This window comes from Pituophis catenifer, unplaced genomic scaffold (assembly GCF_029215685.1).
Source record: "Pituophis catenifer annectens isolate HBS135680 unplaced genomic scaffold, rPitCat1.0.hap2 SCAF_2, whole genome shotgun sequence".
Classification (NCBI taxonomy): domain Eukaryota; kingdom Metazoa; phylum Chordata; class Lepidosauria; order Squamata; family Colubridae; genus Pituophis; species Pituophis catenifer.
Genome location: NW_027256882.1, coordinates 229,023,463 through 229,036,600, shown reverse-complemented (window position 1 = coordinate 229,036,600; position 13,138 = coordinate 229,023,463). Strand labels below are relative to the sequence as shown.

The 13,138-nt window shown below is 35.8% G+C and overlaps 1 protein-coding gene across 1 annotated transcript in view; it reads left to right on the top strand.

Annotated features, from left to right (window-relative positions):
• TRPM6 (transient receptor potential cation channel subfamily M member 6) overlaps positions 1 to 13,138 on the top strand; it is a 69,054-nt gene that overhangs the window by 484 nt on the left and 55,432 nt on the right. The window contains exons 2-7 of the mRNA XM_070935608.1: positions 4,575 to 4,654; positions 7,231 to 7,278; positions 8,467 to 8,505; positions 9,712 to 9,892; positions 11,719 to 11,932; positions 12,627 to 12,751. Coding sequence (XP_070791709.1) covers positions 4,575 to 4,654; positions 7,231 to 7,278; positions 8,467 to 8,505; positions 9,712 to 9,892; positions 11,719 to 11,932; positions 12,627 to 12,751 — 687 coding nt within the window. The remainder of the gene's footprint in view (positions 1 to 4,574; positions 4,655 to 7,230; positions 7,279 to 8,466; positions 8,506 to 9,711; positions 9,893 to 11,718; positions 11,933 to 12,626; positions 12,752 to 13,138) is intronic.

Below are 13,138 nucleotides of genomic sequence, written 5' to 3'. Positions count from 1 at the left end.
AAAATTCAGATTTGTACTCGGGATTCTAGTTCTGGGTATGCAGGAGATAAAGTGCCTGAACATTATGAAGTTCTTTGTATCCTAAACAAGGAGAAGATGCCTAGCATTCATCACTATTCACCAATTTTCTTAGGAGGGCTAGGAAATGTCATTCAGTAATATGACTGCCACAGATTGAAGGTACTCTCTCTATAAGTTCCTTTTGTATAGGCAAAGTAATTTAAGAATGCTAAACACAAAAATATCACTGCCATAACGTCAAATGCCAGCTCTATTGATATTAGATGATACTAATTACATTGGTTTGAACCTCAGAGGCTCATTCATGGTTCTTCAGATCAAACTTTATATATCACTCTTTCAAAAAACACTATGATTTTTACCAGTGACCTGAAATTTTCTATTCTTATAAAAGGGAATTCTAGAAAGAGACAAATGTGAAGTCAATGAATTGTCATTTATCAAGCAATGTAACTCTTTTTAGTTTGTTACTGTAGAATTGTCCAAATTGTATATGTGTAAATGATCATTTTCTTTATATTGAGCATTATATATACCTGTTACATGTAACTCTTCCCATCCATAGTGTGTTTGTGTAGTCAAATATGCGTGTGTATGAAAGGACAGATTTCCTGATTAAGAATAATAATTTATTTGATGTGGTGAACTTGGTGTATAAAAGTATGTCCCGCACTAAATGTTAGTTTCTAAGACACAGTAACAAATTGTATTATAGATGGCAAGAGAATATTTAATTTTGTACGATATACATACTTTTTTATTTTCCCATAGACAAAAGAACATGTAAAATAAACTCATCTGTAACTAAGAAATCCAGATATGGCTGACTTTAAAGCCAGTCAGTTAGTGAATCTACTCAGTGCGTGTATACATGTGTGTGTATTAATATAAATATTTTGGAACTTAGGTTTTTTCCAATTCATCAATTACTGGATGGTTATACTTATACATGTGCAATAACTTGAATTGAGCAATATTAATTCTGGAGCTCCTACAAACTTGTTATCAGCATTTAAGTGTACCTTTCATTAAGAAGTCTCTACCAAGATCAACTTTAATTTTTCTTCTGCCATGGCAACTCATGGGAAATAAACATTTGCATAATCAACAGTTGAGATGATAAACATATAGACTTCTGGAAAATATTGGTTTTCTTTCTCAGCCAAGTCACTATTGAATGATCTGAATCTATCTTTCGGAGTGGGTATGCAAACATAATATCCAGTCAGCCAACTCTAACTGGTTATATAGTAGATCAAGTTCAGGTCTGGAAATATCAGATAACAGATTAACAGAGTGGGAAGGGACCTTATAGGTCATCTAGTCCAACCCCCCGCTCAAGCAAGAGACCCTACACCATTTCTGACAAATAGCAGTCCATTCAGACAAATGCTGAAAGCTGAACCTTAAAACAAGGAAAAATATTATTCTATGTATTCTTGAGTCTTTAAACAATAAGAAAAATGCAATTGAAAGACAATAGTGAAAGTTGAGTGATGGGTGTAGCAAGGCACATATTTACAAAGCAGTTAGACTTTACAGCCTTCTCAGGAACCTCAGTCAGCCATTTTTCAAAGAAAAGGGATATAAGTATCCTTTAATTGCGAGAACTGATAACCTCCTATCCTGCTAGAAGGAAATAGAATGAGAGACAGTTTTGCCATGGGAGTGCCATGATGTCCCACGCAGTTGGTGAAAAGACCAATAAAAGAATCTGTGTATAAGAGTGGGAAAACTTAAAACATGAAAATTGTAACGTTCTGATATCATGGAGGGATGCTTTCTTCATCTCGTAACTTGTATGATATAAGAAACATTGTGATTATGGCAGCCTTAAACCATGGAGAGACAAATCGGCAGATAGCTACGAGTCTCACTGAATGACATTAAGTTACTCGTCATCTCTTACACAATCTATCTTCACAAGAAGAAAGAAAAAGAGAATACAGTTAAAAACAGTTTTTAAAAACACAATGGCTCAAATTCATTACACAATACTACTTATACAGTATTACACAATAATACTGTTCTGGCTTACAAACAAGTTTTTTTTTTTTTAATTTGATTTATATGCCGCCCTTCTCCGGAGACTCAGGGCAGCTTACAATGTGCTCAGCAATAGCCTTCATCCTTTTGTATATTTATACAAAGTCAGCTTATTGCCCCCACAACTGGGTCCTCAATTTACCTACCTTAGAAAGGATGGAAGGCTGAGTCAATCTTGAGCCTTGGCAAGATTCGAACCTGCAGTAATTGCAGGCAGCTGGTCTTAATAACCAGCTTAATAACAGGGTGCCTTAGACCACTGTACTACCAAGGCTGTTTGGTAGTACCAAGTTTGACTTAAGGACAGAGCTTGGGAACAGAACTCATTTTTAAACTGGAGATTACTTTAATTACTTGTGTAAATGTACCACGATAGTCAACAACAGATTGAATAACATCATAAGAACATATAACAAAACCATAAAAATCTCATAAAACAAACAATATAACAACACCTGTCTACGGCATCCTTTTTTTCAGAAAATTGAACTTGTAGCTGAATTCCTGGAAAATGGAAAGTGACACCGATCTAGTCTCTGGAGGGGGAGACTATTCCATAAAATAGTGGCCATTATGAAAGAAAGTACAGTGGTCAACTTAAAACCACAATTGGGACCAGAACTTTCATCCCTAGTAAAGCATTCATTAAATGAATCATGCCCAATTTTGAGGCCCATTTTGTTGGGATCATTAAACAAATCACATCAGTTGTTAAGTAAAGCATACGGCTGTTAAATGAACCCAGTTTTCCCGATTGACAATGCTTATTGGGAGCTAGCTGGGAAGGTCGCAAATGGTGCTTGTGTGAACCTGGGACACTGCAAATGTAAGTGAGCTTCAGTTCTACGCATCTGAAAATTGAGAACTACTATCAACTCTCAACTACTATCAAGAAGCTGAAGAAGCTTCTTGGATGAGAAGCGAAACATCTTCAAAATAAAACCAGAAAGTCCAGTTGCCTCTTGGAAAAAAGCACCTTTGGGACAACCATGACCTGGATGACTGAGAATCTCCGTAGATGTTTATCAACTTAATCTGATGGATCAATTCCACTTGAAGGCAACAGTCCTTAAGATACCTAAGAACCAAGCCACATTGAGCTTTATAACTAGCAGCTTCAGTTGTATTCAAAAACCCACTGGGAGCAAGAGCAGGGTCTTTAACATAGTTTTTAATGGATGTCACTTGCCAGCTTATCACTAACTGCATTGCCTCATGCATACTTTGTCACCTCAGCAACAAGGCTTCTGGTCACAGTCAAATTTCTTAAGCTCATTGCCATTATCCTTCTCCAACCATGGAGTTCTAATTGATGAAGGATTCAAATCTTTGGAGTAACAGTATGAGAAGTTGTGATATTTAGGTGGTTTTGTACACAACTCCTGCGCTTCCAACCTAGCAACGTTTACAGGTTTCACCAACTGTATTCTAGACTAATTTTGGATGGATAAATTCATTGCAAAGAACCAAGTCATTGGAATTATGCTCTTTTCCCTGTTCTAGCTCAGTTCAATAGCTTGATTGAAAGAATAGTTTCATAGAGGATTCTAGCATAATACATGATTTCCTAATTCACTAGTTAGATACTGATTCTACTAGACAGCAACATAGCAAACATAGATGATTTGCCCTTCTGGTAAATTGTCAATAGCCATTTCTTAAAAATTTCCGGAAATCTTCATTGGGAAATCCCTTTGAATTACCTGTGGGTTTTTAAAAGTGTCGACCATAGAATACAAATTTTAATTTAAACAAATGTCTACATTAAGCGTTTCAAAACTTTTTGAACTAGTAGATACATTTGAAACTTTATCATATGGCACACAAATGCTTTAAAAAAACTGGCTATCACAGAGATGGATAGACCTATATATTCACAAAGTTATTTCTATCACCTATTTTACTATTTGCCACCAAACAGCCATTTATCACCAAAGCAACCTGGTGAAGCTGTTGCTCACCAAGCCCTAAACTCCTAGAGTTTAGGATGCTCCCCATTTTTCCTATACTAAAATCAGCAATACAACTTGTCTAATGGATACAAGGAGATATCCGTGGGCATGCTAAAATCTTTATAGATCAGCATTTCTTCTAAATGTTTCTTTATATGGTCATCATTTATAAAGCCATACTAGCACAGTCCTAGTCATTTAGAGCAGAATATTAACTTCAATAAAGGGTTTTCTCATTGCTGAAATATAAAATAGTTGGTGGACCTTAATGTTTTTTCATCTTGGAAAGGTAAGATTTCTCTATCATTACTTCTTATTTTATTCAATAATCTGCAAGCTTGCTTCTATCTTTAGGCCTGGGTGAGTTTAAAAAGGATTGCAAAAGCAAGAATTGTGTAAACTAATGGCCTTATGCGCAGCTTCTACATTTTTTCAGTTCTGTGATAATATTTGCAATATAGTATTAACTTCTTCATGATCCTATGAAACTGTTGCTTATTTTGGTATATCAAAAGATTTCTAGAAATCTCTTTGAGATGTAATATTTCTGTTCAGTCCCAGAAATCTTGGATTGAAGGTGCCTTCAGTAAAAGAGAATGTGCAAAAATTGTACCCAGCTCAAAAGATTCTCACAGGTACTTTGCTTCTTCTTGTTTTTTGTTTGAACGGTACAAGGAGTATGGTGTATTTTGTATAAATGTATGCTGAACAGCGTCAGTATTCATTGCGTAAAGAGCAAAGTTAGACATGGGAAAAATATCAAATCTTATTGGCCCCATTAAGTTAATGCCAAATAATAAAAATGTGTATAAGCTTTTCAGACAGAGCTCTTCAATAGGCAAATTGCAAATGAAACAGTGGCCTGTGTAAGGGACCTGATGTTTAAACCACAAAATTAAATACTATCATTTTAATTTCTGTAAATAATTAGCTTAAAGATGAGCTATATTTTAACTCAGCATTTCCACCTTTTTCTCTTAAAAGTGGTACTTCTATAAACTAGATGGCACTTGAAGAAATATATTTATCATGGATTAAACACTCTTCACTTCTTACTTCAGTGTTCTGCACATTTCAGGGGTGGGTTCTACTTAACTTTACTACTGGTTCACAACGGGGCCACGTGCACGCTCTTCTGCACAAGCGCAAAAGCATTTGATGACGGGGTCAGTGGGCGGAGCCTCCTGCCGGTTTTACTACCGGTTCTATAGAACTGGTGCGAACCAGGAGCAACCCACCACTGGCACATTTAGATTGGCTTATATTAACACAAAGGAATTAATACAAAGTAATAATAATAATAAAATGCAGTATGATGGACCGGTGTCCAATATGTTAGTACAGTTATTATAACAAACAACAACTATAAACTAGATTTATTTGCCTGAGTTGGAATAAAGTTAGCATAAAGAGCATTGAATCATTAGATACAGGTAGTCCTTGTTTAGCAACCAGAATTGGCTCTGGTGACTCGATTAAGCGAAGTAGTAGGTAAATGAAAATCAGGTGACTGTGACTTTGCTTTTCTGTTGGAATGTGCACCTGGAGAAGCTGCATAGACGAGTTTGGCAATAGAAAATGAACCTTCCCATAGGGGGCACCCCTGCAGTGAACCTGCTCACCTCTTATTTGCTGGGGGAGATGGCATTCTTGTCACCTGTCTAGCAGGCTGGATGTGTATAAAGAAACTCACAGATACTACAGCTGGTGGGGGAAGGGGGCAGGAGGTCAATTGTACCCTGTAGTGAAGCTCCTCTTCAATGGAAAAAAAGAGCTGATTTTGTTTTCTGGGTGAGAGTAAGGGTGGAGGACAGAAACAGGAAAGAATGCCATATGAAACCATGACAAAAGTTTGGCTGAAATCAAGGGAGATTATATCCAAAACATAGAAATGTTTTCAAAAAAGGAAATGAGATTTATCTCATGTTACCTATTTGGACAAACTGAAGCATTGTCTTCAAGAGGTTTATAAAGGGCCTGTTTCATTATATGCTGTAACATAGTTTTAGGTGTTGTTAGGCTCAATGGTTAATCACTCCTGAGATATCTTTGTTTCCCTTTCTTGGATAATAGACTACATTTGTTCTTCAAGTAGTTGGCAGAGGTCCCAACAGCTCTTCAAGCAATCTCTTCAATACTGGAAGGTGTACTTCATTGGGGTTTGAAAACATTCACATTGCAAGGATAAAATTACGATCGCTTCAAGATAGTAGAAGTAGGGGTAGTTTCGGTCTCCCAGCATGGGAAATGAAGCAGCCATGTTAGTTTGGATAAGAGATTGGGTCAACTTAAGGAATAGTAGAATTTTAACCTTGGAAGGACATGACCTACAAAAGGGGTGGCATGCTTTCTTGTGGGATAAGAAGAATAGGATATACTCATATTTTTTTAGACATAAAATTAGAAATGCATTGATACAAACTTTACAATAAATTACAATAAAAAAATACTAAAAAAACCCCATTCACATTAACTATGACATCCTTTACTACATCCTTACTGGCTTGCATCCTCCCCTATTATATTTTCTCAGTCTACACTACGAAAATCACCATGTCCTTTGTAAAGAAAGAAGGAACACTGGCATTCTCTCTGCTTTCTTGGTTATCTGTTCAGATTGCCCAGATTGGAATAAGCACTGAGCATAAGACGTCTGTTTCATTGGTGGGTTGCCACCAGTTCGGATCGGTAGTAAATCCGGCGGGAGGCTCTGCCCACCGTTCCGGATGTCATCATAGGCGATCTGCACATGTGCAGAAGCTTCTGTGCATGTGCAGAAGCTTGGCGCACGTGCGATCCCGTTGCGAACCGGTAGTAAAGATACGTAGAACCCACCCCTGCTCTGTTTCTCTTGCTAGTGACATCATCGAGGAAACCTTTTTATTGACTAAAATCAGCTAGCAAGACAAGACAGACATATCAATAATATTGACATTATTTATATGTCTCTCTAGCTAGCTGATTTTCTACCTTTGCAATGAGGTCATCATTGTTGCATTTTTGAGCTCTGTAAATTTCCTTAGCTGTTAACCCTTCCTTATATTCCTAATACACATCCTTATTTAGCATGACAATGACTTCAGGACTCTTTTAGGCTTAAGCAAACTCCTTTAATAAATCTCCATCTACCCATTTTGCCTGGTTGAGTCAACTATAGCATACTCGTAGTTAGATATCCTTTCTATTAACCTATCCTTTTATTTTAACCCAGATGTTTTCAACATTCACATTACCATCAGTCCAGTGGACCACTGTACAGGTAAGTTTATTCTTGATAACACTAATCTTTTATTTTCTTGAGTTGCCCATGTTATCCACATTTGGATAAAATGTGGATAAAATTTGGCTTACCATGTAAGCCAAAAATTTTATTATTATTCCTTCCATGTTTCTATAATCCTTCTATAATCCTTGTAGAGCCAGTTTATTTTACTGGGTAAGATGCTGATATAGAAAGCAGGAGATTACTAGGCCTCCCTTGGCCATGAAAGTCACGTAGGTGACTTTGGATACCTGTCACTCTCTCAGCCCGACCCAGCTCAAGGATTGTTGTGGGAAAAATAGAAGGCACAAGTATTAAGTAAGTTCACTGCTGTGAGTTATTTTTGTGTGTGTCTGTGTGTGTGTAAGAGGGAATAAAAATAGAACAATAACAATAGTAATAGGCACCTTGAACACAATCTCAAAACATCTGGACCTTGAACACCATTGGCACTGACAAATTCATTCATCAATCAGTTGTAAAGGTAGCTTTACGTGGAACAGATTACATCCAGCAACAATGCCTTTAACACCATCAAGCAGTAACAAATTCCTGGTCCTTGGGAAGTGACCAGTCATATATAATAATTATGATACTGGTTATGTCATACTTGACTTTGTGCCCAATAATATGTAGTTCATATTGTTTGTAATCCAAGGATAATATTGGATACGTAAAGAAATATTTAATATAATGTTAAACTTTTTCTGCTTGGTCTTCTTTTTTTCTTTTATGCCTATATTTCATGTGGTGGGTTCATATTTTAAACTCCACTTCATTTTGCTACTATCTTCAGTCCATTACTTACCAATTTGTTATCAAAGATTTTATAACACTCGTCCCTTTGTAGACTAATATTTGAAGAATGGGATCTAAATCCTAACGAATGCCTTGCACAATAATGTATAGTTTCAGGTATATTTATTAAATAGCATGTATATTTTATAATTATTGCATTGGAGATTAACACAACTATGATGTTGGAATCATGCATAATAATTGTATTTGTGTTAGTCTCTTGTTGCAACAACAACAACAACAACAACAACCTTACAGAATGCAAGTCCCTGGAACCCTATGCCTTAATCAATGTGTCAAGTCTTTAAGCACTACAAAATTGTTCATTTTAACTGATTAAAATGTTTAGTGCATGCCCCAGCATTTTTTATGGAAACTGTTTTTCAGAGGTTCTGCAGGATGTCAAGTATGCCAGAATCTAATTCGGTAAGACCATTTAAAATCTCAACATCTGCAAAAATTAAGAATGGAGTATTCTTAACAGATGATGCAATTACTATTCAAGCATTCTTCAAGAAAGAAAGAAAGACAGAAAGAAAGGAAGGAGGGAAGGAAGGAAGGAAGGAAGGAAGGAAGGAAGGAAGGGAGGGAGGGAGGGAGGGAGGGAGGGAGGGAGGGAGGAAGGAAGGAAGAAATTTAGCACAACACTAGAAGAGAAAGATGTTAGTGAAGATATCAGACTGGGAACTTAAATTTGGAAAACTAACAGCATACATGCAGAACAGAAGTTTAACTAAATTGAAGCAAGAGTGGCTCCAATGCATATTTTATATTATGCAGCAAGCTAAACATAACTATCTGGAATATGATTTTGATACCCTTATCTTTGATACTCTATCTTTGAAACTTCAATTCTTGAATAAGAACTGAAATAAAGGATACAGGAAAAAAATAACTGTCTATGAATATTGGACATTAACTGAGTACAACAAAAGAGAAGTTAGGAACTGATATTTATCTATAATCTTAGTAGGTTTTTTTGTCTTTTCATTTCTTTTTCTCTTGTATTCTTAACAAATAGAGGAGATTTTGGCTCTTAGCTCAAAGACTGAATTCATATTTTCATTATTAAAATAAATATAACGTAACAATAAGATGGGATTTAATGGTTTTATGGTTAACTTCTACGGTAATCAAAGATACACTGAGCACTAACAATACAATCTTGGCAATTCCTTTGTCCAATCATGGAAATTATGTTTCTGTACTAGGAATATTTTTTAAAAATTAAACTAAAAATAATTATTTACCTGTTCTGACAAAGTGGCACGTCATAAGTTTTTCTTTCTTTTTTTTAACAATCAATAACCAAATTCATCTAGATTCAATTAAAACAAGCTCTGGACAACTTGGACAACTGATGAAGGTGGAGCTTTCTTTTGTTTTACAAAAGAAAGCTGACAAATAAAAAATCTAGGCCTTTTCATGCACTTCTTTTATGATTTTACCATGTTTTCATACATTGAAAGATGTGGTTATGTTTTAAGCTCCAGAAAACATGAGAATCATGTTCATATTTCTAATATTAAACTTTGAGCTTGTATAAAGTAGCTTGTATGGTGATTTAATGTTAAAAAAAGAGCATCAACATTGATTGAATTAATACTAATGGTAACTATCTTTCTATTTGAGATGTTGCTGTGGTCGGCTAATTGGTGATCACCATGGGATAGATTATGGTTATCCTGTATTTCAGTCTGAAAAAGAAAAACATAATGTGGAATGGTCTGTTGAAAAAGATACAAAGATTAGTCCAACTGATGCATTTGGTACAATCAATTTTCAAGACAGTGATCACACGTACCATGCTAAGGTTTGTACAAATTTAAACCTGGATGTGTAACACTATTGAGTTTATTGCAGAATTCTGTAGAAGTACCACTGTGAAACTCTAGAAAACAAATATTAGTGCTAAACATAAAACTGCTGTGAGATTAAATAAAGAGAATCTATATAAATATGCTTTTATTTAAATGTTTTGTCACAACTTCTTGAGCTGAATATCAGGAAAGAATACATATGAAACACAATGGAAATAGCAGTCTTAACACCTCAATTGTAATAATTGTAGAAAATAAGGAACATGACCTTGCCAGAGATATTAAGGAGCTGTTGCCTAGGCATAAGGTACAGAAGCATTTTTTAAAAATTCAGAGCAACCACATAACATACAGAAGTACCTCCCTAACTTATTGAAATATAAGAAGCAGGAGGTAATACACAATCAGACCCAAAGGCAACAGGACCTTGTTGGGTTTTTTCCTTTGAAAATTTTTTGCTTCTCATTCAAGAAGCTTCTTGAATGAGAAGCGAAATGTTTTCAAAGGAAAAAAAAACAAGAAGATCCAGTTTCTTTTTGGAAAAAAACACAAAGGTTTTTTTTTCCAAAAAGAAACTGGATCTTCTTGGTTTTTTTTCCTTTGAAAACATTTTGCTTCTCATCCAAGAAGCTTCTTGGACATCCAATGACCTGGATGATTGAGAATCTCCGTAGACATTTACACAATCAGACTTGCAAGATTCTGTTATAATAACCAGTCTTAATAAAAATAGTTTTAGCCTTCTTGTTGAGTTGATTTCCTGGTCTGGTTCATTTAATAGGCTAGAAAATAATTTCATTAAATCAGGGAAGACATTCACTTCCTTTCTGATGAATGTATACTTTTCCAACCAGGAATTCGGAAAACATTAAAACTTTAGTGAAATCATATTAATCAGTGGATTTCTGTTCCTGTTGAAGTTGTGGTACTGGGAAAGGAAAAAAAAAACATCAGATAGACAATTAAGGTTGTGAAGTATGATTTGAAACATGAAACTGAAAACTGTAGGCAATGTTTTAAAGTTTTCTATTTTTTATTTTTTTTATCAAAATATTAAATCAATGTGTGAATAGTGTGGCACTTGGGTGTCATACATACAACTAAAGCTAATCAAGTTAATCATAATCCTTACATTCAATCCGTTTATGTGTTTCTAATAGTAATGCATACTTATATTGTTTTATAATCTATCATTGTTCAATTATTTCACATTTTCTCTTGTTATTACTTTCTTTTTGTTATATAAAAAGTCTTTTTTTTTTGTAGCCAATTTACAAGGTTGAAAAAGTCTTGAAGCTTGGAGAGCCACAGAAATGACCTTGTAGCAAAATATGCAGAAATGATTATGAAAACAAAAGCTTTGTTAAGCCTGGGAAACAGAGAAAACCTGAGATAGACGCTAAAACTGGCTCCAGTATAATTCTCTGGGGTATTAAAAGAGAGAAGGGAAAATAAGGGCTTTCAAAATTCTGTCAGTATAGCCTATATTAATGAAGTATAGTTCCAGTCAAACTTGTAGAATTTCTTTCTTTGACCTAGGGCAGGGGTGTCAAACTCGCATCATCATGGTGTCGTCCCGTGACATATCGTGACTTCCTCCCCCTTTACTAAACTGTGGCCAGTACGTGATGCATCTGGCCCATTAGGCCACGAGTTTGAGCCCTACCTCATAGGCCTGACAGAAAAGCAAGACAATGATTAGAACTCACAGCAGCTTGAAGAAGCTAGAAATAAGATTCTACATTATTCCGGTAAACGTATAGTTATCCCTGTTGTTTTTGTGTTTGGCAACTACAGATTATTTCTTTTTGTCCCATAGTATATCAGAACTTCTTACGACACAAAGCTAGATCAGCTGTTGCAGCTCATGATTAAAGAATGGCAGATGGAATTTCCCAGATTGGTCATTTCAGTTCACGGTGGCATCCAAAACTTCAAACTTCCATCTAAACTGGTGCAACTTTTCAGCAAAGGATTGGTCAAAGCTGCTGAAACTACAGGAGCTTGGATATTAACAGAAGGCATTAACACTGGTAAACTTATCTCTCTTTAATATTTGGTGGGCAAATGTTTCTGAGATCTCTGAACACTAGAATAGTCTTGCTATCATCCTATTTGTTAAGAGTTACATATTAAGCATATTAAGACTATACCAGGTAGCAGCAGAGCTGCTTGTGTCTGTCATAAGCACGCAACAGAGCTGTTTTAAAGGGTGGTATTCTCCCCAAATATTTTGCTTACCTCCTTGTAGAATCTTCTTCCAAGCACTCTTGGAGATTAATATTAATTTATGGAAATAGAGTTTTGTTAAAGTTCCGTGTAGGAGTTAAAGAGCTGGCCCAGAAACCAGGAGACTGTGAGTTCTAGTCCTGCCTTAATCTAGTCACTCTCTTAGTCCAATACTACTACTATATACAAGTTAAACGTGCATCTATGCACCACATAGCATTCTCAATCATATTTAACATAAAGCATTTGGGAAAATATTGTGTCATCTCATTCTTCAGAAAAAATATCATGTATTATAAGTGAGGAATCAATGCACATTATTGTGTAGATGTTTTACAGATGTACATAATTAAGATGTAGTAATTCCATCAGGTTCAACATTGCTCTGATTCTTGTTTATATTTGGAAGGGTTACAATATATTTCATTTCTGTAATCTGATCATATTATAAATGTGTAATGATGATAATATGTCACCTATTTCAATGTAATTGTCTAGGAATATCTAAGCATGTGGGAAATGCATTGAAATTCCATGCCTCTCAATATTTAAGAAAGATCTGTGCTATTGGAATTTCCCCTTGGGGCATCATTGAAAATCAGAAAGAACTTATTGGCAAAGATGTGAGTTCCCAAATGGTTTTCTTAATTATTTTTTTCTTAATGAACTCTTTGCACTGTTGCACTGTGTAAATATCAGAGTCAAGGAGGTTGGAGAATACTACTAATTTCCTATTTATAGTACAGGGGTATCAAACTCAAGGCCCAGGGCCCAGACCTAACCCACGGGATGCTTACATCTAGCCCACTGGGGCACCCTGGAAACAGCAAAGGACTGGCCTGAGGTACCTCTGCCAGCGAAAACGGAGCTCGGGAGGGCTGTGTGTGGCCCTCCTGAGCTCCATTTTTGCTGGCAGAAGATTGCAAGAGGCCATTGCAGCCAAAAACAGAGCTCTGGAGCCCTTTTTCACTGACAGAGCACTCGGGCAACTAATGGCATCCCGACACAAG